The sequence below is a fragment of the Crocodylus porosus genome, unplaced genomic scaffold (genome assembly GCF_001723895.1).
Source record: "Crocodylus porosus isolate Cpor-Errol unplaced genomic scaffold, CroPor_comp1, whole genome shotgun sequence".
NCBI lineage: Eukaryota > Metazoa > Chordata > Crocodylia > Crocodylidae > Crocodylus > Crocodylus porosus.
The window spans coordinates 35,894,520-35,914,664 of NW_017728910.1; the positions used below are offsets into that span (position 1 = coordinate 35,894,520).

At 41.3% G+C, this 20,145-nt stretch overlaps 1 protein-coding gene across 1 annotated transcript in view; it reads right to left on the reverse strand.

Moving 5' to 3' along the window:
• RHBDD1 (rhomboid domain containing 1) overlaps positions 1-20,145 on the reverse strand; it is a 75,711-nt gene that overhangs the window by 30,983 nt on the left and 24,583 nt on the right. Inside the window, exon 5 of the mRNA XM_019533049.1 lies at positions 14,357-14,476. Within this exon, the coding sequence (XP_019388594.1) occupies positions 14,357-14,476 (120 nt within the window). The remainder of the gene's footprint in view (positions 1-14,356; positions 14,477-20,145) is intronic.

Genomic DNA, 20,145 nt, shown 5'->3' on the forward strand with positions numbered 1-20,145 from the left:
CATCTTGCTGGGGTCATTTGACCCCAGTATTCTTTCCTGCCATGGCAGGGGGTCGGACTAGATGATCTGCTCAGGTCCCTTCCGACACTAGAAACTATGAAACTATCTTTTAGCTATGCTAAAATTAGTTTTTATACAGGTTTCATGGGGCCTTTTTAGCTATAAAACGTATGCAATTATAGAATTTAATTTGAACATTTCTGCCTAATTGTGATAAAATACTTCCTAAATGCCAGAATCAAGGATTAACATTTATCCAATAATATGAATCAAAATTCAATGCTAAAGTCCTGCATTGATAGAAATCCTACATTCAGCTTTCTAATCCTACTTTCAGCTTTATGACCAGGTCACCAAATCCTTAAATGCATGGGTAGCAGTGGACGTAGTCTTTCTGGACTTCAGGAAGGCCTTTGAAACCGTCTCTCACCCCATTCCCATTAAAAAATTAGGCGACTGTGGTGTTGATGCCTACACAATCAGATAGGTCGCAGATTGGCTGGAGGGCTGCACCCAGAGAGTGGTAGTGGATGGGTCATTTTTGACCTGGAGGGATGTGGGCAGTGGGGTTCCCCAGGGCTTGGTCCTCAGGCCCACACTGTTCAACACCTTCATCAACGACTTGGATGAGGGGGGTGAAAAGCACCGTGTTCAAATTCGTGGATGACACTAAGATCTGGGGAGAAGTGGGCATGCTAGAAGGGAGGGACACGCTATAACTAGATCTGGAGAGGTTACAGGAGTGAGTGGATGAGAACAGCATGGGTTTCAATACTGACAAGTGCAAAGTGATGCACCTGGGGAAGGAGTGATGCACCTCTACACTCCCTTCTCGTCAGTGCAGAGGCAGAAAAGGATCTTGGAGTCACCACTGATGCCAAGATGAACATGGGCTGGCAATGTAGGGATGCAGTCAGGAAAGCCAACCACACCTTGTCATGCATCCAGAGATGCATCTCGAGCAGGTCCAAGGAGGTGATCCTCCCCCTCTATGTGGCACTAGTCAGGCAGCAGTTGGAGTACTGCATCCAGTTCTGGGCACCCCACTTCATGAGGGATGTGGACAACATGGAGAAGGTCCAGAGGAGGGCCACCTGCATGATCCGGGGGCAGCAGGGCAGGCCCTACAAGGAGAGGCTACGGGACCTGAACCTGTTTAACCTCCACGAGAGAAGGCTGAGGGGGGATCTAGTGGCCTGTTACAAACTAGTCAGAGGGGACAAGCAGGCATTGGGGGAGTCCGTTTCCCCAAGCACTACCAGGAGTGACTAGAAATAATGGTCACCAGCTGACAGAGGGTAAATTCAGATTAGACATCAGGAGGTGCTACTTCACTGTCAGGATGGCTAGGATCTGGAACCAACTTCCAAGCGAAGTGGTGCTGGCTCCTACTTTGGGGGTCTTTAAGACAAGTCTAGACGAACACCTTGCTGGCGTTGTTTGACCCCAGTACTCTTTCCTGCCAGGGCAGGGGTGGGGGTTGAACTTGATAACCTGCTCAGGTCCCTTCTGCCCTACAAACTATGAAAATATAACTAACTACAGGATGCTCTCATAAAAGTGCATCAATAACTATGTCTATTGACAATCTAGACTCCTCTAACCAAATCCTTGAGAAAAAATGGATTCACAATTTTTTTTGCCCTTCTATAGCTCCAAGAAGGAATATAGAAAAACAAGTTTAAGTTTCAAGAGAAACTGGGATAAGATGCAATGTTTTGGCTGCTGCTCTGAAAAAATCTAATTTAGGTAACTTGGAGAAGCTAAACACTCCTTTTTCTTGTAAGAATTCCAAATCACAGAGTTATAACATTTAAATTTTCCAGAAATCCCTGTAATAACTGATAATAGTGAAAAAGATCAGACAAACAACCCTCTGATGCAGATTGCTTCAGAACAGCATTGGAGGATTTTTGTTCTCTCTACTTATCTTCTTGTCTATGAGAAGTCAGTAAAAAACTGTCAACTACAGCAGAAATCAATTGGTGATGTTGAATTTAAGATCCTGGTAGAGGCCTATGAATTAGTATTTACTTTGATCGGCTGTAGGTGTTCTGTTAGAAATAAGAGATTCAAAGTATTTCTCAACTTGCAACAAATGTAAGACAAAGGGAATGATAAAATAAAGAGGAGAATCAACTTGTGTAAACTGTCAGTGGACAAATATTCAACCCACTCTGCGAATGCACCTTCTTCAAAACTAAACAATGCATCTTAAGTTCTCCAGAAAAAAGCAAGCGTACCCTGTGCCTGAAAACATGTCTAATATCTCTCTTAAATATAGGTAGTCCAGCAGGGAGATCACAAAAAAACATAATCATCACCACCCTTCTTTACTTCTCTCATATTTTGTGGACCAACACTACTACAACACTTTAACCCTACGAGGTAAAACAATAATAAGTCTCTTTAAAAGCAAGGCTGTTCCCAGTCAGTTGGTAAATTAAGAGCTACTGGAGTTTTTTCATCTGGTACAATATCAAATAAAGCTTTAGAAGACAAACCTATGTCCCCCAAGTGAGCTTATATATGACCACACATCACATTTAAACTTATTAGGCTCTCTAGGTTTGCAGAAATTTAAACTTAGTGAAAGAGTGACTCATTTACTCAGTAAAATACATTCTTGGCCTTACCTCCAGTTTTCTTAGCAGAGTTCTGTCCTGCTGTACACACTTGTTCAAAATATTATTTAGGGGCTCCAATGCCTGGTCTTGTATCAGGTTATAAAATTGTCAACTGAGTCCTAGAATGGTGGTTTTTACAGGAGAATGGTCCTGGCCATATAATAGGAATAAAAAAAAGTAGAAACCCCAAATGAAATTGTATGAGTAAGATTAGCTTTGTTGGCGAGATTTATTTTGAACCGACTTTTTACATAGGTGCAGACATTATACTTTTATCGGTGTAAGTGATTGAAAACCAGTCTATACCCATAACAGAACAGAAAATCAGCATATACAGACCGGTTTAAAAATGGTAGAACCCAGTCTCATATTTGACTCTTGCTCGCTCCGGGCAAATGTGTTCTGTTGGTTAGAAATCTAAACCACACTGCTTATAGAGAACCGCACAACTTAGATTGATTCCACCTTGGGCTTTTTGAATGTCTGGCCTTTATGGCCAGAATACTTCCTCCCAAACAGTGTAAGACTTTAGCTTTGCATGTATTGTACTAAACATTCAGGAAAAAAGGTTTCCCAAGTTCTTCCCAATATTGTTTACTTATGGGGAGGGGAAAGAGAATATGTGCAAGAGCAAGACAGCACTGCAGCTATAACTACAACCATCTTAAATAGGACTCTTGCCTAAAGAAAGCAGTTGCTATAGGTTGTGATCTTTACTAACTGATCTTTACTGCTGAAAACACTAATATCATGGAAAAATGGCTGTAGATGAAAGAATATTATCCCCTTCTCCTGCTTATACACTGACATTTTTAACACTGATTTTGACTACGTAGTGCTCTGAACTGGTTCTGGAAAAACCAAACGCTAAGCGAAACAGCTTTAAGTGAAACCAATTTTTCCACAGAAATGAATGTAAATAGAGTTTCTGAAGCTCTCCGCTCGTACTATAAAAACTCTGAAATCCTCAACTAGTACTATAAAAAAAAAAAAAAAAATCAACGAATTCAAACATCTAAATGTATGTAAATATTTTACTTAGCACTCTGAACTTTAAAATAACGTATAACATTACAAAATCAAGTAATGAACTGTATGCACAGATGCACTTTCACATTTTGCTCTTTTGGCTTCCTTCAGCACTCAGAACCAGAGCTGTCAGGGTTAGTGTCAGTTTCAGGGGATTTTGACGTGCTTGGCTGAGGATTTTTTTTTTTTTTTTTTTTTGAGGGCTGGCTGCAGGGGTTGAAACCAGAGTTGTACACTTCCTGAAGAAGGAATGCATTGATAGCTACACTTTGGGCTGCTTCTTTTCATCATAAAGCAGCCTGTAATAATTGACTTCATTGTTAACTCCTCTTGAAACTGCAGAACTGAGCAGCCTGTCAGGGTCATTCTCATTAAAGTAGGAAAGAAAAACTTCAAGATGTTTGAAAGCTTCAGCCATGCCTTTGCTCATTAAGGCCCTTGCTGGTTGAACATCTTCCTCAGCATCTTCCTCCTCTTCATGGCTTCTCTGCTGCTCTATTTGAATGAGGTCCTCATTGCTCAATTTCTCTCTGTTGGAATCAATCAACTCTTGAATCTCCTCAGGTTCAAGTTCAACAAATCCAATTTTCCTTCCAAGCTCAACGATATTGTCCTGAATTGTCACCACTGGTTCTTCAACCTCTTGGGAATCCTGGACACAGTCTGCCCAAAGCTTTTGCCAGATACCATTAATTGTTTTGGCGGCAACTTCATCCCAGGCATTTGAAATGTTATCTATTGCCTTGCGGATATTATAGCCTTTTCAAAATTATTTTACAGTTGGAGTACCCTCTCCTTCTGTAGCCCTGACTTCCTGGGCAAATGTTTTCCTTATGTAATAAGCCTTAAAGGTTCAATGACACCTTGGGTCCATCGGCTGTATGATGGAAATGGTATTTGGGGGCAGGAAAATAACTTTTACATTATCACTGAGGTCATCAAGTGTGGTAGGATGCCTTCATGCACTGTAAAATGAGAAATGCCTTGTGGGACAGATTGTTCTCAGCACAATATTTCTCAACTGCAGGACAAAAATAACACCTGAACCAACTCTGAAAGACTGACTTAAGTTCCTCTTAAAACAGAAAGTAGATTGTTGTAAGAAACTATTCTACAATATATAAAAATGAAAATTTAAACATTTGATATTTTTAGTGAAAGTAAAAATTGGAAACAGAGACAAAAATACTCTAGTGAAGTTCATTAAAGGACAGCAACAAGGAAATGAAGTAATGGTAAGAAATGAGGTGCAGTGAAAACTGTACACTGGAAGACTGCCAAAGTTAGCACAGACTCAGAATGGACAACCAGGATATTTTCATTTTACAATACAAAATTTCAGAATGGAAGATTTTACTACCAACCACCACCACTAATGCAATTATTTTAAAATACAGATTTAAATGTCACAGGGGGTTACATTTATATTTTCACTGGTGATTTAAATAAAAATCTTTTTCTTTGCTGTAGTTGAAAAATCCACTATTTTGGTTTATGAGCAATATAAAGACATCATAAATAGAAATAGAAAGGACAGACCACCTTCAAAAAAGATGTCAATATCACTTTGACTGATTTAAATTTATCAACACTACATTTGGTCTAAAATTAGTGGTGAGAACAACATCGCACAGTGGCTTCTGTTATTGAACGTGCCTAAAGACTGAAGGTCAGTTTAATAATATAGAGTTTAAAAAAAGCATGTGCAGAAAAACAGGCCACCAGTGTAAGTAACTAAACTTAGCAATTCCTTTTCTATCAGTTAAATACCACATTTTCAAACTTCAAAATTTTTCAAAAGCTTGGGAAAACATGGAGAGTAATTCAGGAACTCTTCTGCAGGCTATATAACCTTGGTTTTTTCAGCTTTTCCTCATATGTCTTGTTTCCCAGGCTCCTAATAATTTTTTATTGTTCTGCACTGGATTCCTTCCAAACTATCCACCTCCTTCTTGAAGTATAGGGCCCAAATCTGGAAATGTTACTGCAATAGAGGTCTCATGCATGCTGAATAGAGCAAAAGAATCAGTGCCCTTGATTTGCAAGTAACACTCCTGTTAATACAACCCAGGATGCTGTTGGCCTTTTTTCCAGCAAGAGTATGCTGTCGGCTCATATTCAGTTTATAGTCTACTGTAACCCCCAGGACCTTCTCTGAAGTACTGCAGTCTAGCCTGTCATGTTATCTCTGCCTGCAATTGTTGTATCCTAAGGGCAGGACTCTGCACTTGTCCTTGTTGAATCTCATCTGATTGATTGCAGCCCATTTCTACAGTTCACTCATGTTATTCTGGATCCTAGCCCTACCCTCCTGAATATCTGCAGCTCCACCCAACTTTGTATTGTCCACACATTTGCTAATTCTGCATGCAATCCCATCATATACAAGCACTGAGAGGGAGATGGGCTTTTCTCTGTGACTGTAGGGGACAGGACTAAGAGCAATGGTCTCAAGCTCCAGCAAGGGAAATTCAGGTTAGGGATTAAGAGGAGCTTTCTGACTACGAGTGTGACCAAGCATTGAAACAGGCTATGTAGAGAAGCTGTGGAATCTCTTTTCTTGGAAGTTTTTAACAGTAGGTTATCAGGCACTCAGCTAATATGATCCTGTCAGGGATCCTGTCTTGAGCAGGGGGCTTTAACAGACTTTGTGAGGCCCCTTCCAGCCCTACTTTGTTATGATCCTATGTGATTCCTTTTTCAAGATGTAGTAGCCACACATGGAACTGTTCAAAAATAACTACTGCACTTTGAAGCTAAGTACAGACATTTGGGGGGCATTAGCAGGAAGATAAATCAGTTCAAAATGGCTGCCTGATCTCAGGTAAATCAGGATGGGAGGGGTGACTGGGGAGAGTTGGGGGTTCAGCAGGCTGGAGGGGATCAGGAGTCTGCCAAAGGATGGGGGGGCAGGTGCAACTTGGGGGTGGGGCAGGTGTGACTCATGGGGGGGGGACAGGCATGACCTTCAGGTGAAACAGAGAGGTCAAGTGAGACTTGTGGGTAGGGTCGGGACATATGCAACCCACAGGGTTTTGCTGGGGTCTGAGCTTGTCTGGCCAGACCAGGGGGGTTTACAGGGTCCATGGGGTGGAAATAAAGGTCTGTTTTTAGCCCCCCAACCTCCCACAGTGAGCCTACACCACCATCCTTCCCATCCCTCCCCCCACCAGGATTTACTTGCTTGGCTCAGGCAGTGGCAAAGATTGATAAAAGTGGCTGCTTCCAGAGGGGCTTGTGGGATGTGGGTTGAGAGGGCTGGCTGGTCAGGGGGAAGGAAGGGACAAAAACTAGCCCAGTGTTGGGGGAAAGGAGGTGGTGAAAAGAGCAGCCCTGGGGTTGGGGCCAGTGGCTTGGTTTTCCCAGCCCCAAGGCTGTGCTGGGAAACTGTACAGAAGTTCCATGCACTGGTCTGATCTAAGTCGAATTAGTGGGATACTACACAGATCCAGGTTTATCTTAAACTGAGTTCTGCAATTTTTAGTCCCGTTTGTGTGCATAGAACTTCCGTACAGTTATGGGTTCAGACTGATTTGCCTATCACTGACACCAGGTCTGTAAGTGTAAAATCAGCACCAGGACACACTAAGTTTATATTGGGCAGCCATTTTGAGCCCAATTTAACCTCCAGAAATGTCTGTATTTATTCTGAATGCACATTTCACCTTAACCTAAATTAAACAGCAAATGTAGACAAGCCCCAATACAAGACAAAGTATTATGTAACTGAATTATTTTTATAATGTTATGGATACCAACACAATGAGATACGTTGATGAAAAAAAATCCTAGATCCCTGCTTGGGGTATTCCAGGAACTAAAAATCCTGATATATTTATGTTTCCTACAGATGGCTCCAGTCTGAGCTGCAACTACCTCCTGGCAAATCTGCACAGAATTTACTATAGCAGCAGACGTTAAGGTGTCATGGTTGCAGGAGAGAGAAATAAGGCAACTCTAAATTTAGATTAAATAGTAACCTGTCTTTACAGCTATCTAGCCATCTGTTTCAAATGATATTACTTAATTTTTACTCATGCTGAGTAGCTGTTTCACCATCCATGTAATTGTAAACAGTGGAGAACTGCATGCTTTTAGGAAATGCAGATAATATGAAAGGACAGATCTCATTCAGGCTCATTATTCTTCATGTTAATTGATAGGGAAGAACATCCTAATTGCTCATCAGTATTGTAAATTTACCCTGTACCTGTGTTAGGATCTAAACAGACTACAGAGCATGTAGCTGAACATTACTTTTTCTTTGTTATGTAAAATTTAATGCTTATATGTGTGACTAACAGGAATGTTTTCATTATGTTTGTTTTCTGAAATATTGGCCGTTTTCTATGCTAAGAAAATCTCCAGTCCTACAATTAAATAACAGCTTAAAAAATGAAAGTAAAAAAAATGAAATTACTGTTGCAAAGACAAAACAATCCCTAAAGAAAAAGAAATTTTAAGAGGGAGAACTATATAGTGGAGTCAACATACAGAAGTATTACAGGATTTCTCCGTTTCACTTGTATACAGAGATTCAAAACTATAATCAGCAATAAAACACTGGGAAAAAAATATAAAATGCTACTGTCTCGAGCTAAAGCTAAAAGTGTGCCTTGCTGGGTCAAAATTATCCTCTAAGCAGATACCCTTATGCTTCAGATACAAATTAGGTTATATTTTGAAAGAAGTTATTTTTTCAAATAAGAATAAATTACCTCTTAGAGCTGAAATTTTATCTTTGTCTAAACATGACATGATATTCCAAAAGAGGGGAGAAATGTGTCTGTTAACCTGGTATAATGCAGGTTATTTTAAGCTACCATGAAACCTGCAGGTGCTCCATATGGCGATACATTAACTCCTTTTATAAAATAATTGCACCAATATTTATTTTCTTATTACCAGAGTTTCCCTCTTACTACATAATGACTTCATCTTAGGGTAGTGAAAATGCAAACAGCAAATGTTTTAAAATAATGCCAGCACACAGTATTGTAGCAAGATTAAAACTGATGAGTCTCCAGAGTCCTTAATAAATACGACATTTACACTATTTGAAATAAATCATGCAGAAAAATTGAATAAAGGAATACTGTCTTACAGAAGACAGCAGACTTAAGTCTACCTCCTAGACCACATCAGAGCTGATTCAAGACTCTGGTGCAGTTCTGGGGCTGAGATGGACAGTCAACTGATTGTGACTGGTCCTAGAGCTCCAACTTGCAGTCAGCATCAGATTGCATGCATGGACCTTACCACATGTTCAATTTAACGCATGATGGAAACCAGACACAAAATTATTATACATATTTTGTAGCTTATTTCCCATTTTGTTGTGCCATTAATTGCCAGGTTACTATTTAAGATGTGATTAACCGATTAATCACATCTTAAGCCTAAAACCTGCCAGGGGCCAAATCAACAAAGGAAAGTAGCACTGGAAGGGACTTCACAAGGTCATTTATTTGTCAGACTGGGGCCTTGAACTGGGGCTTTGGCCTGGCCAATAGAGCCACTCATCCAGGCCTGGCATACCACATCTGACTATCAAGACAGGGCAAGGTAGGCCCAAACCCTGTGCTAGGACTCTGATCTCTATTTGATTTCCCAGCTTCTTGACCTGGTTTTCACTCTAATTCTGCTTTCATTTCCCATTTTCCAGACACAGTTTGCCCTCTTGATTCTACTCTGGTAGGGTTGTTTGTCATATTTTATGCTTTAAAGTTGCACCCATTTATAGAGTGGTGAATTACAGTATTGTTTAAAGTTTTCTTTTATATTCACTCTTAGTCATTGCTTAAGTTCTGTATAGCCTCATTATTATCTGAACTTTTCATTTTGCTGGTGTTTGCAATATCAGCTGGCCTTGCCTCTTGTAAGCAGCGTATGGCCTTGAGTTTGCTCACATGATATTTCTTTCCTTTTCTATCACTGTGAGTTTTTCTAATACAACGTAGTAATAGTTTTATTACCAGCTCAGATTAACTGAACTTGGAACTAACTGGCTGACTCAGAGGCAGGAAATGATTGGATATGTTAATGAAAGGTGATGAGGTTGACCAATGGACAATGCCCAGTGAGACACTGGAAAAAAGCCAAATTAAGAGGTGTGCTCATAATGGGTCCATCAAACAGAGGAATATGCTGACAGAATAAAGTATGGACAATATGCTGACCACAGAGAGAGCAATCCAAAAGCAAGGAGTCAAAGGAGTGAAGTTAAAGAAAAGCATAAAAGCGGGCAGCAAGAAAGTTAAGCTCTGTCATCATCATCATAAATCTAGCCTTCAACACCTGTCTGAACAGTCCCAGCCAACGATGCACCCTTTCCTTCAGGAACTGAGTAGCCATCTTTTCTAGTGAGCAAAGTAACATTTGGGATTGGGTAAGATTATTGTACTGAATGTTTTCTCCCTCTGAACACAGAAACTGCTAAATAATACTTGTTGTACTAATAAAGTTAGACTTTGATTTTAGGACACTGAGTTCACAGAAGTTTAGGGCTGGAAGGGACCTCGTGAGAGTATCAGCTCCAGCCCCCCTGCTGTGGGCAGGAAAGACTGCTGGGGTCAAATAACCTCAGCAAGGTGTGTGTCCAGTCTCCTTTTGAAGCTTCTCCAGGGTACCCCCACTGGGAGTCTATTCCAGAGTCTGGTCACATGAACCGTGACGTTTTTCCTTGCATCCAGTCTGAAACCATCTTCTAGGAGTTTATGACCGTTGCTCCTGCTTTGGTGAATAGTTGTTTGCCTAACCCCCGATGCTCACCCCTGATATATATGTAACCTGCCACCAAATGCCCCCAAAATCTTCTCGTTTCTAGGCTGAACACTGTCAGCCTTTCCTCTTACAGCTTGCTCTTCAGGCCTCTAAACATACGAGTGATTCTTCTCTAGACTCTCTCAAGCTTCTCCACATCCTTCTTGAAGTGTGGTGCCTAGAACTGGATGCAGTACTCCAGCTGCGGTCTCACCAATGGTGAGTAGAGTGGGTGAATAATTTCCTTGGTGTTATCCTTGGTGTTGTTTGAGATGCACTGGTTGATGCATGCCAGTGTATTGTTTGCTCTGCTAACTATAGCAACACAGTGGTGGCTCACATTCATTTTATGTTCAATTATGACTCTTGGGTCCCTTTCTGACATGGTGCTGGCTAGCGGAGCACCACCAAGCCTATAATTCTGTTGTGGGATTTTCCTCCCCAGATGGAGCACTTTACAGTTCTCAGCATTGAACAGCATCTGGTTCTGATCCACCCGTCTAACTAATCTGTCTAGGTCCGGCTGGATCGTCAGCCTACCCTGATGCGTGGCTGCACTTCCCTACAGCTTAGTGCCATTGGCAGACCTTGCCAGTGTGCTTTTCAGAGTTGTCTGTGTTTGTCTTTCACATTCTATTTAAGAGTTAATTGTGCTTTAACAATCCCTTAGCGCTACCTGGAAGACAGGGGTGCTAACGGCTCTCTGACTGATCTCATCGCTTCCTGACTTGGCTTGTGCATGGACTCCACTCTTGGATTGACCTCCTGACTTAGCTTATCCCTAAATTCTGCTTGTTCCTCCTGACCCTGGTCAGCACCTTGATTTCTAAGCAGCCCCAGACCTTGCATGACATTACTACAGCCCCCTGCTTAGGGCAGAATTGTCCCTACATCCAGAATTGTCCCAAACAGGTTTGAATGTGATGTTTCGAGATACAAGAAAGGACAATCTTGAGTAGGAATAGGGAGGTATGTAGCGCTGTCATAAACACTGTTGAATTCTGGTTTCATTTTTCATATCTGCTATTCAAGGAGGATGCTGAAAAAATGGTTTACAATAAAAGATTCAAAGAAACTCATTCTGTTTTTCACAGCAAAGCAAAGCCCTTCCTGAACTGACCCCAACATGTTCCACTTGGTAACAGGGTTGGACTGGAAAGGGCTTCAGCATGACTGGGTATTCCTCTCTGCTTTAGGTTTATCAGATAACCCTAAGGAGGAGAGGAGCACATGTGCCTGCTGCGGACCCTCCCTGTCCAGCTCTGAGTGAGAAACATTGAGCAGTTCCACACAGGGCAGCTCCAGTAGAGGCAAAACATCCCAGTTGAGAAGCACTGAGGTAATATGAGGCAGTGGTTGGTGCTCAACCAGGGTGATGCTATATTCAAAAAAGTTATGGAGGGGTGTCCTGAGTCTAAAAAGTTTGAGAACCACTGCTCTAGCCTTTAGAAGCTGAAAAATTACCTTTGTTTTCTATCAAACAATTATGCATTTCTACATTGACTTAACTTGTATTTATTTTATATTTTATACTGTAATGCATGTCCAAATTAATTTTAAAAACAATGGAAATAATGTTCATATGAAACACAACTTATCATTAATTTTAATGCTAAATCTCTCTCTCGATATATTTTGTGTGTCTCCTGAATTGTTATCACATGCTACCTTTGGCTGGGGAAATAAACTTAACTACACACGGCACATTACCTGTTTATAAAATACTAAAGCATATTTTGCCACTACATAACTAGTAACAAAGATCTTGTTGTCAATGTGCTGATTGTGTTCACATGCCATTAATCAGAGATGGCTCCTCAGGTTGACCTATAAAAACTAGGGCTGTGCAAAACGGCACTGGTCCGACTTGCGTTTTGACATTTCGATGGAACAGTGTTCTGTTTTGTTTCAAAACTGCTGTTCCGTTTTGTTTCGTCGAAAGAGTTTTGCTGTTTCAATGTTTCGCCCGTAGGCTATAATGGGGAAGCTCAAAACAGGCTATAACTTTGTCATTTCTCACCTGATTTAGATGAAACTTGCAGGAATGGTAGCCCCTTCTGAGGGCATGAAGCCAGGGGTTTCAGGGAAACTGCACCTCAGTCTGGAAAGCAAAAAACTCATGTCATGTGTATGTGTTAAGCCACAGTGGGGCAGGCATGCTAGCCCCTGCTGAGGCCATGAAGCCTGTCAGGTTATAATGAGATAGGTACAGAAGGTTGGGGGAAACTGCACCTCAAGCTGTGGACAAGCAAAACTTGTGACATGGGTAACACTGTGTGTATGTTAAGGTGTAGCAGAGTGAAAGCTGCAGGCATGGTAGCCCCTGCTGAGGCTATGAAGCTTGTCAGCTGTCAAGGAGATGGGAGCAGGGGCTTCTGGACTCTGGGGCCCTGCACCTCTGGCTGCTGACAGGCAAAACTCGTGTCTTGGCTGCTTGTGGGACTGTGTCTGTCTTGGGGCACAGGGAGGTGAAAACTGCAGGCCTGCTAGGTCCTGCTGTGGCCACGAAGCTGCCACCTGTCAAGGAGATAGGTGCAGGGAGAGTCTGGGTTCTGGAGTCCTGCACTTCCGGTTTCTGACAGGCAAAACAATGCTGCTTTTTATACAGTTTTTCCAACTCTCCCCCAGAGCACTGGGATTGGAAGAGACCTCAGGAAAGTATGACAGTCACTGGCCAGCTTCACAGTCAATAATGAGAGCACTTCTCCCCCCTGCCCCCTGCCTCCCCTTGCTTTAGTCTGTTTCCCTGCAGGCAAGCCCAGCTTAAGCTTCAAAACTCGAGATGTTTCAACAATTTCAAATGTTTCAACTTGCCTTGTTTCATTTTGAGGCTGTTTTGAAGCTCTCTGTTTTGTTTCAATTTTGCTGTTTTGAGCTCGAAACGACTCAAAAGAACATTGAAATGAAACTGCCAGTGAAATTTCGCACAGCCTTAATAAAAACTAACCCACCATTTTTGTTCTGTTTCACAATATCATGGTACCACATTGTAAGGCATTATGGCATGTTATTACATAACTTATAGTCAATCTTTATTTATTTAAAGATACTTCTTATGTAAGAAATTTTCTTTTATTAAATTACAGCTACAACACTATGTGACCTGATGAAGAATGCCTTTCATTCAAAAGTTTAACTTCATCCCAACCATACACTTAGTCCAATAAAAGATACTACCCAAAAAATGAGCAATTGCTCTCAATTCTTGGACCATCAAGACTACAACATCAGTCCAACACTACTATTACAACATAACAAATTAATTAAAGAAATAATTATTGACAACCCTTAACCTACTGCTCCAATTACAAGCTGGCCTTTCTATCTTTTTAAATGCCAAAAGAACCATACAAATCATGTTAGACTTATGTGCAAGGCCACCCTATTACCAGGCCTCTGACAACTTGCAGAAACACTGAGTAAAAAAAACTAAGAGATTTGCAGCAACACGATTCACCTTAGAAAAAACCACATTACACAGCTGGGAAAACTGGAAATGCAAACAAGACACTGATGTACTTCAACATGCTAACCCATGTTCCTGTGGACACAAAGGATGCCAAGTCCATCTTTGTGAAAACTGCAGGGAATATCAAATGGAAATTACAGTGATTGGAGAAGTTATTGACTGGATTTTCATGGGAAAAAACTACTTTTCCTGAAACTGAACTTGAGAACATGAAGTCAAACTTATATTCTGATAATATGTTGACCCTGCATATAATACAGTACCTAGTTTTGTACCTTAAAAGAAAGAGAATGATAGTAATGCATCTGGCTGAATCCCCTGGAAATTCATTAAGGTGACTTTTGCTTGATCTAATTTATCAAAGGATCGTTTACAGCTTATATTTTGAAACTATTAAGACTGTATGTTTTTTTTTTTATCCTTCAATATGAATAATTGCTTAAAGTGCTTAATGCTACAAAATCCCTACCTCTGTCATTAAGACTGTTTCTCACTGCCCTTTCAAACTGTTCCTCTTCAGTAAGCCCGCCAGTGTACATGCCATAGTCTCTCTGTGCATTGTATGAATAACCTGGATGATTAGAATACCCTGTAGAATGAAAAAAAAAAAAAAAGCATAACATAAAATATTGGCTTTGGATAATACATTTGATTTTACTATATGGTATTACCTCAGCAGGTTTTTTCCCCCTTTAAAATGCACTTATTCTAATTTTGAAGGAAAAAAACCTGAGTAACAAGCCAACTACTTTAAATAAATATGCAGAGAATCAAACTGTATTTAACAGATTTTTTTATTTAAATAAATATTTGAAAGGAAAACGTATCAGATTTCTAGATCTTGTATCATTGGTTCTAGTTGTAACAAAATGCTCCAGTTTTAAGTAAGAATTATGTATTAAAACTGGAAAGCAGAATTTTAGCCATCTTTCCACTGCATTTAAATGCCAAGAACTGAGACCAAAATAATATGATAAAACTTAAGAACACAAAACAAATTTGCAGTTATTTTTCATCATCTTAAGTCCTGTACTTCATTTCACATTTTTCCAGTCCCTCATCCACACCGTCTATAACTAACAACACTTTTGGAGTAATCTTTCAGAGTATCAAAATCCATGGCTAAAGATATTCCTCCCATACTATATAACAATAATTTCAGGAAAATGAAGAATGTATTGTGCGTCTACTGCTGTATAAATGTACAGCCTAGTAACGTGCCCCTTGTAAAGTGGAGATTTGTGCGCTGTCTACTTTCTGCTCTGAGAAAAGCCATCACTGCTGGACTTTCTAACATGCAAAGTATCATTTGCAGTGTCCTATTACTGTTGAGAATTGGTTTCCACCTGGCCACTTAGAACCTAGTTCAAGACAGAAAAGCCACAGTTCATTGCTCATCTGACCATACGGGAGTAGAGAAAAAAGAAATTAATTTGTTTTGAGAGTGTGGGGAACACAGTAGTATCTCTCCCTTTCAGTATTCAAATTTTATAACAGCCTTAGGTCTGTTGGTCCCTAATGCTTTTTTGCACTCTGATTGGTTCCCTTTGCCGTCAATCAGAGTGTTCTAGACAGAGACACATGGTAGAGCGCTGCCATGACAGTGGGGACTGAGGTGCCAGAGGGGGGGGCGGGGGCAAGGCCAGCAGTGTTGGCCTCATTTCTCCCCCTCACCACCGCTCCTTGGAGCCAGGGGCCAGAAACTGCCTGTGACAGGAGTATCGCTACTGGAGCCTTTCTGTTGGTGACTCCACCTTCCTGTTATGGGCCAACCGCCTGCTTACTCTCCTGCCATGCCTTGATTTTAATTGATTGATTAATTGATGCAATTAGCGGGAGGCTGCCCACTTTACGCACCCAGGTGCCAGGGGACATTATCTGCGGCCCCTTTTCCCCCCTACTCCACAGCCCAAACCTTGCAGATGATACTGACATGGTTTTGACCTGCGCCCTGCTGTGATTTGGCCCTCTCCTTGACTTCTCTTGGGGGCTCCTCACTGCCCCCCCCACGCTGGGGCTCCTCATTGCCCCCCCACGCTCTGGGGCTCCTCACTCCTCGCAGCCCTCTCTCTGGGGCTTCTCGTTGCCCCCTTGCTCTGGGGCTTCTCATTCCTCGTGTCCCTCTCTCTGGTGCCAGGGTCCCCACGCTACTGTGGAGCCCCTATGAGGCCTCCTCCAACCCCTAATAGCCTCACCCGGTCCTCCGGTTAAAACAGTGAACAGAAAAACACAAAGCCCCTGGGCTATAACATAAAAAGCTAAACCGTCCAGCCAAACAACATTCAATCCCTACCAGGAAATACTCCAACCCATAGCAGCAACCAGGGGCTGCTCATGCAGTCAGGGTTCTCCCCTGTGTCTGCACTGGCTGAGCTCCTCCTCCCTTGGCCGCCAGAGGGGAACTGCCCTCCTGGCCTCACACCTGGGGATTATATGGGCCAGGCCCAGCCGCTTCCTGTCAGCTGGCTCCCCAGCGGTTGCCATAGCAACCAGCAAATGTGACTCTGGCTGCCCTGGTAACTGGCAGCTGGGCCTCCCCCTTCTTGCCACTAGGGGTCTCTCCCAAGCTGTTTCTGCTCTCAGGCGCAGGGCACCTGACTGCTCTGCGACACTGCCCCACACCAACACCTGGTGGGGAGAGGGAGGTAGTGAGGAAGAGGAGAGGAAGGGAGGGAAGGAGGGGAGTGGGAAGTGGGGGGACTGGTGGCTGCACCCCACCGTGACTGCCACTGCGGCTGTGACTGCCACCACGGTCCCGGGTCCCAACCCTGGCCTGAAGTGGCAGAGGGATGGGGGGGTGGGGGGGGAAACAGCCCCAGCCTGAACCAGCTGGGGGTAGATGGGGAGTGGCTGCAGCCCTGGCCCAAGGCAGGAAGCAGGCCAGATGCAAGCCTCTGTGCTCACCTGCCCTCCCCCATCATTTTTGGTGGGCTATTTGCTAGTGTTCTTATAATTTTGTTAGATCCCAGAAATCCTAATGCTAATCATATACCTAAATCCTATCCAAATTAAAAGTGTGAGCCACAACAAGTAAACAAATGGGAATACAGTAAGTTGGATGTACTGCTAGGGAAAATAAAAAAGCTTAAAATCTCCCCTCACACACTTTTTGTGTCAATCAGTGCTTGGTGTTTTGGAAACATATTTTCTACACTAAACTAGCTGGCTGTATACAGGATTTCAAAGACCACAGGTTAGCTCAGAAGCATTTTCTCAGTTTCTCTCAGGCAAAGATACATAAAATGTGTCTACATCAACCAAGTTCAATATACTACTTCCCTTTATCTTTAGACCTAATGCAATCTTAAGCTTTGACTTAAATATCTACAAAGTTATTTTCACATGGGTTCGACGTGGATTCCTTGACCCACAACATAACATATGGTTGGGTAAAGTAAGTACCAATTACAAGATGAAAATAAAGCAGAAATGGTTTTTAATGTATTGTATTACAAAGCTTTCATACAGTGAACTTGGCAAAACAGTCAGACCTGAAATTATGTAAAAAGATTAAAAAGCTGAATAAAGAGACTAGATGTATAGGTCTATGGGATCTAGATATGGTTGTGTAAATACATTCAAATAATCTTGGAGAATTCCTTTGCATTTATTATCCTGGTAGGAAAACTTACCTGGAGACATGTGAATGGACATTCATATGATGCTGAGCCCCTTACTAGTAAAGAGCTTCCAGTGCCAATGCTGTACACGCATCTCAGCATGGTTTGCAGGCTCCCTCAGTCTGCCTGGAGATAGGTGGTAGCAGTGCACAATGATTGGCTGACTCAGACTGCTTAGGCTTAACATATGTCTCCCTCCAAGACAATGTGGAAATTATGAAGGGGTGTGTTCTGCTCTCTGCTTAGCTGGAGCACTAAAATTCAGCCCAATCTACATAGTATCCTGGGGCAAAGTGGGGGGAGGGAAGTAAAGCACTATAGGATGCTGAGAGGACTGTACCACAGCTTATCTCAGAAGAGAAAGTGTACAGATATTTGACTTCCCAGGAGAAACTTTCCTGGGAGCTATTTCACTCTGGTTGTTCCCAGGTTATTTTTCTTCTTGAGCAGCCATTTTTGCTCTGGGAGAAAAAACCTGAACATCTATACACTCATGGTTCCTACTGGGAGAGTAGCAACTCTCCCACTAGAAAAATGAATGTCTGTATGTGGTTTACAATTCTGAAAAAAATCACAGTATAAAAATTAATAAACAAGTTTTTCAAATAAAGATCCTCTTGTGACACCAAGTTGCAAAACAATGATTTGGCAACCCAAAGAGTTAGATATTTTTTCCCTTCTGCATATTTGCATATGAAAATTAAACCTGAGAAAAACTTTCATACAACTAATGCACTAAGCATGATTAACTTCCTCATATGGTTTAGAATGGGTCTGTTTAGAAAAAAAAAATATTTTTTTTCCTTTTTAATTGATTGACTTACTACCACAATTTTCATAGTTGGTAAGGCCAGAAGGGACCTGAGCAGATCATCAAGTCTGACCCCCTGCCATTTTAAGAGATCTTCAGTCATATTAGTTCCACTCAAGAACCATGTTTTGAAGATAAAAATAAAACCAGCTGTATGACTGACTACTGAGTTATATGCACTTTTGATGCAGTCCTTACATATATACTTCCCATCTGCATTATACTCATCTGAAAAAAACATTCTCTCTGCTATAAAAGTATTTTCTGGGTTTCTATGTTGAACTTAACCCAGTAACTGCTTATTGAATTATTGGCTTCAACACTACATAACTGAATACCAACAAAATAATGTTGGTAATAAAAGTGTAACAATTCTTCTTGCTTAACATTTTTTCTCGATATTCTAAGTTTCTTCTGCAGACAGTTTTATATGATCGTGGTAATATTTTTGATTCATAAGCTTCATAAAGCCTCAAAACAATTTCATAAAAAGAAAAGGTCTGATAGCATCCATGTTATCTGGGGTATCTATTGATCCAATTATATGTAATTTCATATATCCATGAGCTGCATTCCAAAAATACCCTAACATTCAAATATGTGCAATAGGGTGAAATACTGTTTTAGATTAAAGCTAAACTAACTTCTTCCCTAATTCTATGTTTCAAGTTGATATAATTCAAGTTGCAGCATGAGAAGTTTGGGTTGGTTATTAGGAAAATCTCTCACTAGGAGGGTAGTAAACCTGAACAGGTTATCCAGAAAGGCTGTGCAATCTCCATCCTTGGAGGTTTTTAAGACCTGGCTAGACAAAGCTTTGGGTAGAATGCTATAGTTGGGGGTGGTCCTGCTTTAAGCAGGGGGTTGGACTAGATGACTTCCTGAGGTCCCTTCCAATTGTAATTTTCTGTGATTCTATGATTCTATATGTTTGGTACTATTTTTTAAAATAAATTCTAGTTATTCTTGCATCTGTCCTTTCTATCCTTTACAACATTTTATGCCAGGGTAAGATAAATCAGTAACACCAAATAAACACAAAATAGACAAAGATTTTAAAAAGGCATACTATATGGGCCATTAGTCTACAACATTACAGACAGTCAAATTTATTATCAAGTCAATACACCAGGCAAATGCTTACACTATCTATAGCAGTCCTTTTTTTTTAAAGGAAAAAAATAGATACTGCTACAGAATAGTAAGAATTACTTTTAATTTTTGTGCATGTACCAGGAGCACAGAGTAGGCATACTTGTATTAAAACTAAAACATATATATATATATATATAGATGTATAGAAACTTTACCAGTAAATGCACTGAAGAAGGGTAGCAAACCATGACAGTGAACAAAAATAATTCAGATCAATTTTACTCCCCCTAGCTTCCTGCCCTCTACAGCCTCACAAAGGACCAGCATATTTAGGTTATATGCACGCATTCAAATAATCTGGGAGAATTTTCTCAGGTTTGTTCTCAGGGTAAAGAAACTTACCTAGAGCTATATGTAGAGATACTTGAATGCTCTATGAAGAGTGGAGAACTTGCAGAGATGACATTGTGAAAGTAGTGGGGGTCCTGTGCATACATCTCAGTATGCTTCTGCAGGCTCCCTTAAATCAGCAAGGCAACAGATGGCAGCAAGGCACAGGGCAGCCCTGATTGGCTAACCCAGACTGCCCATGGTCAGTCTGTGTTGTCAGCATGTACTGACATCAGACATCTTCTCCCCCAGGATAAACTCTCCTGGCAGTGATTTAACCCTGCTTGTTCCCATGCTGTTATTCTTCTCCTAGACTGGCCATTTTTACCTGGGAGAAACAGT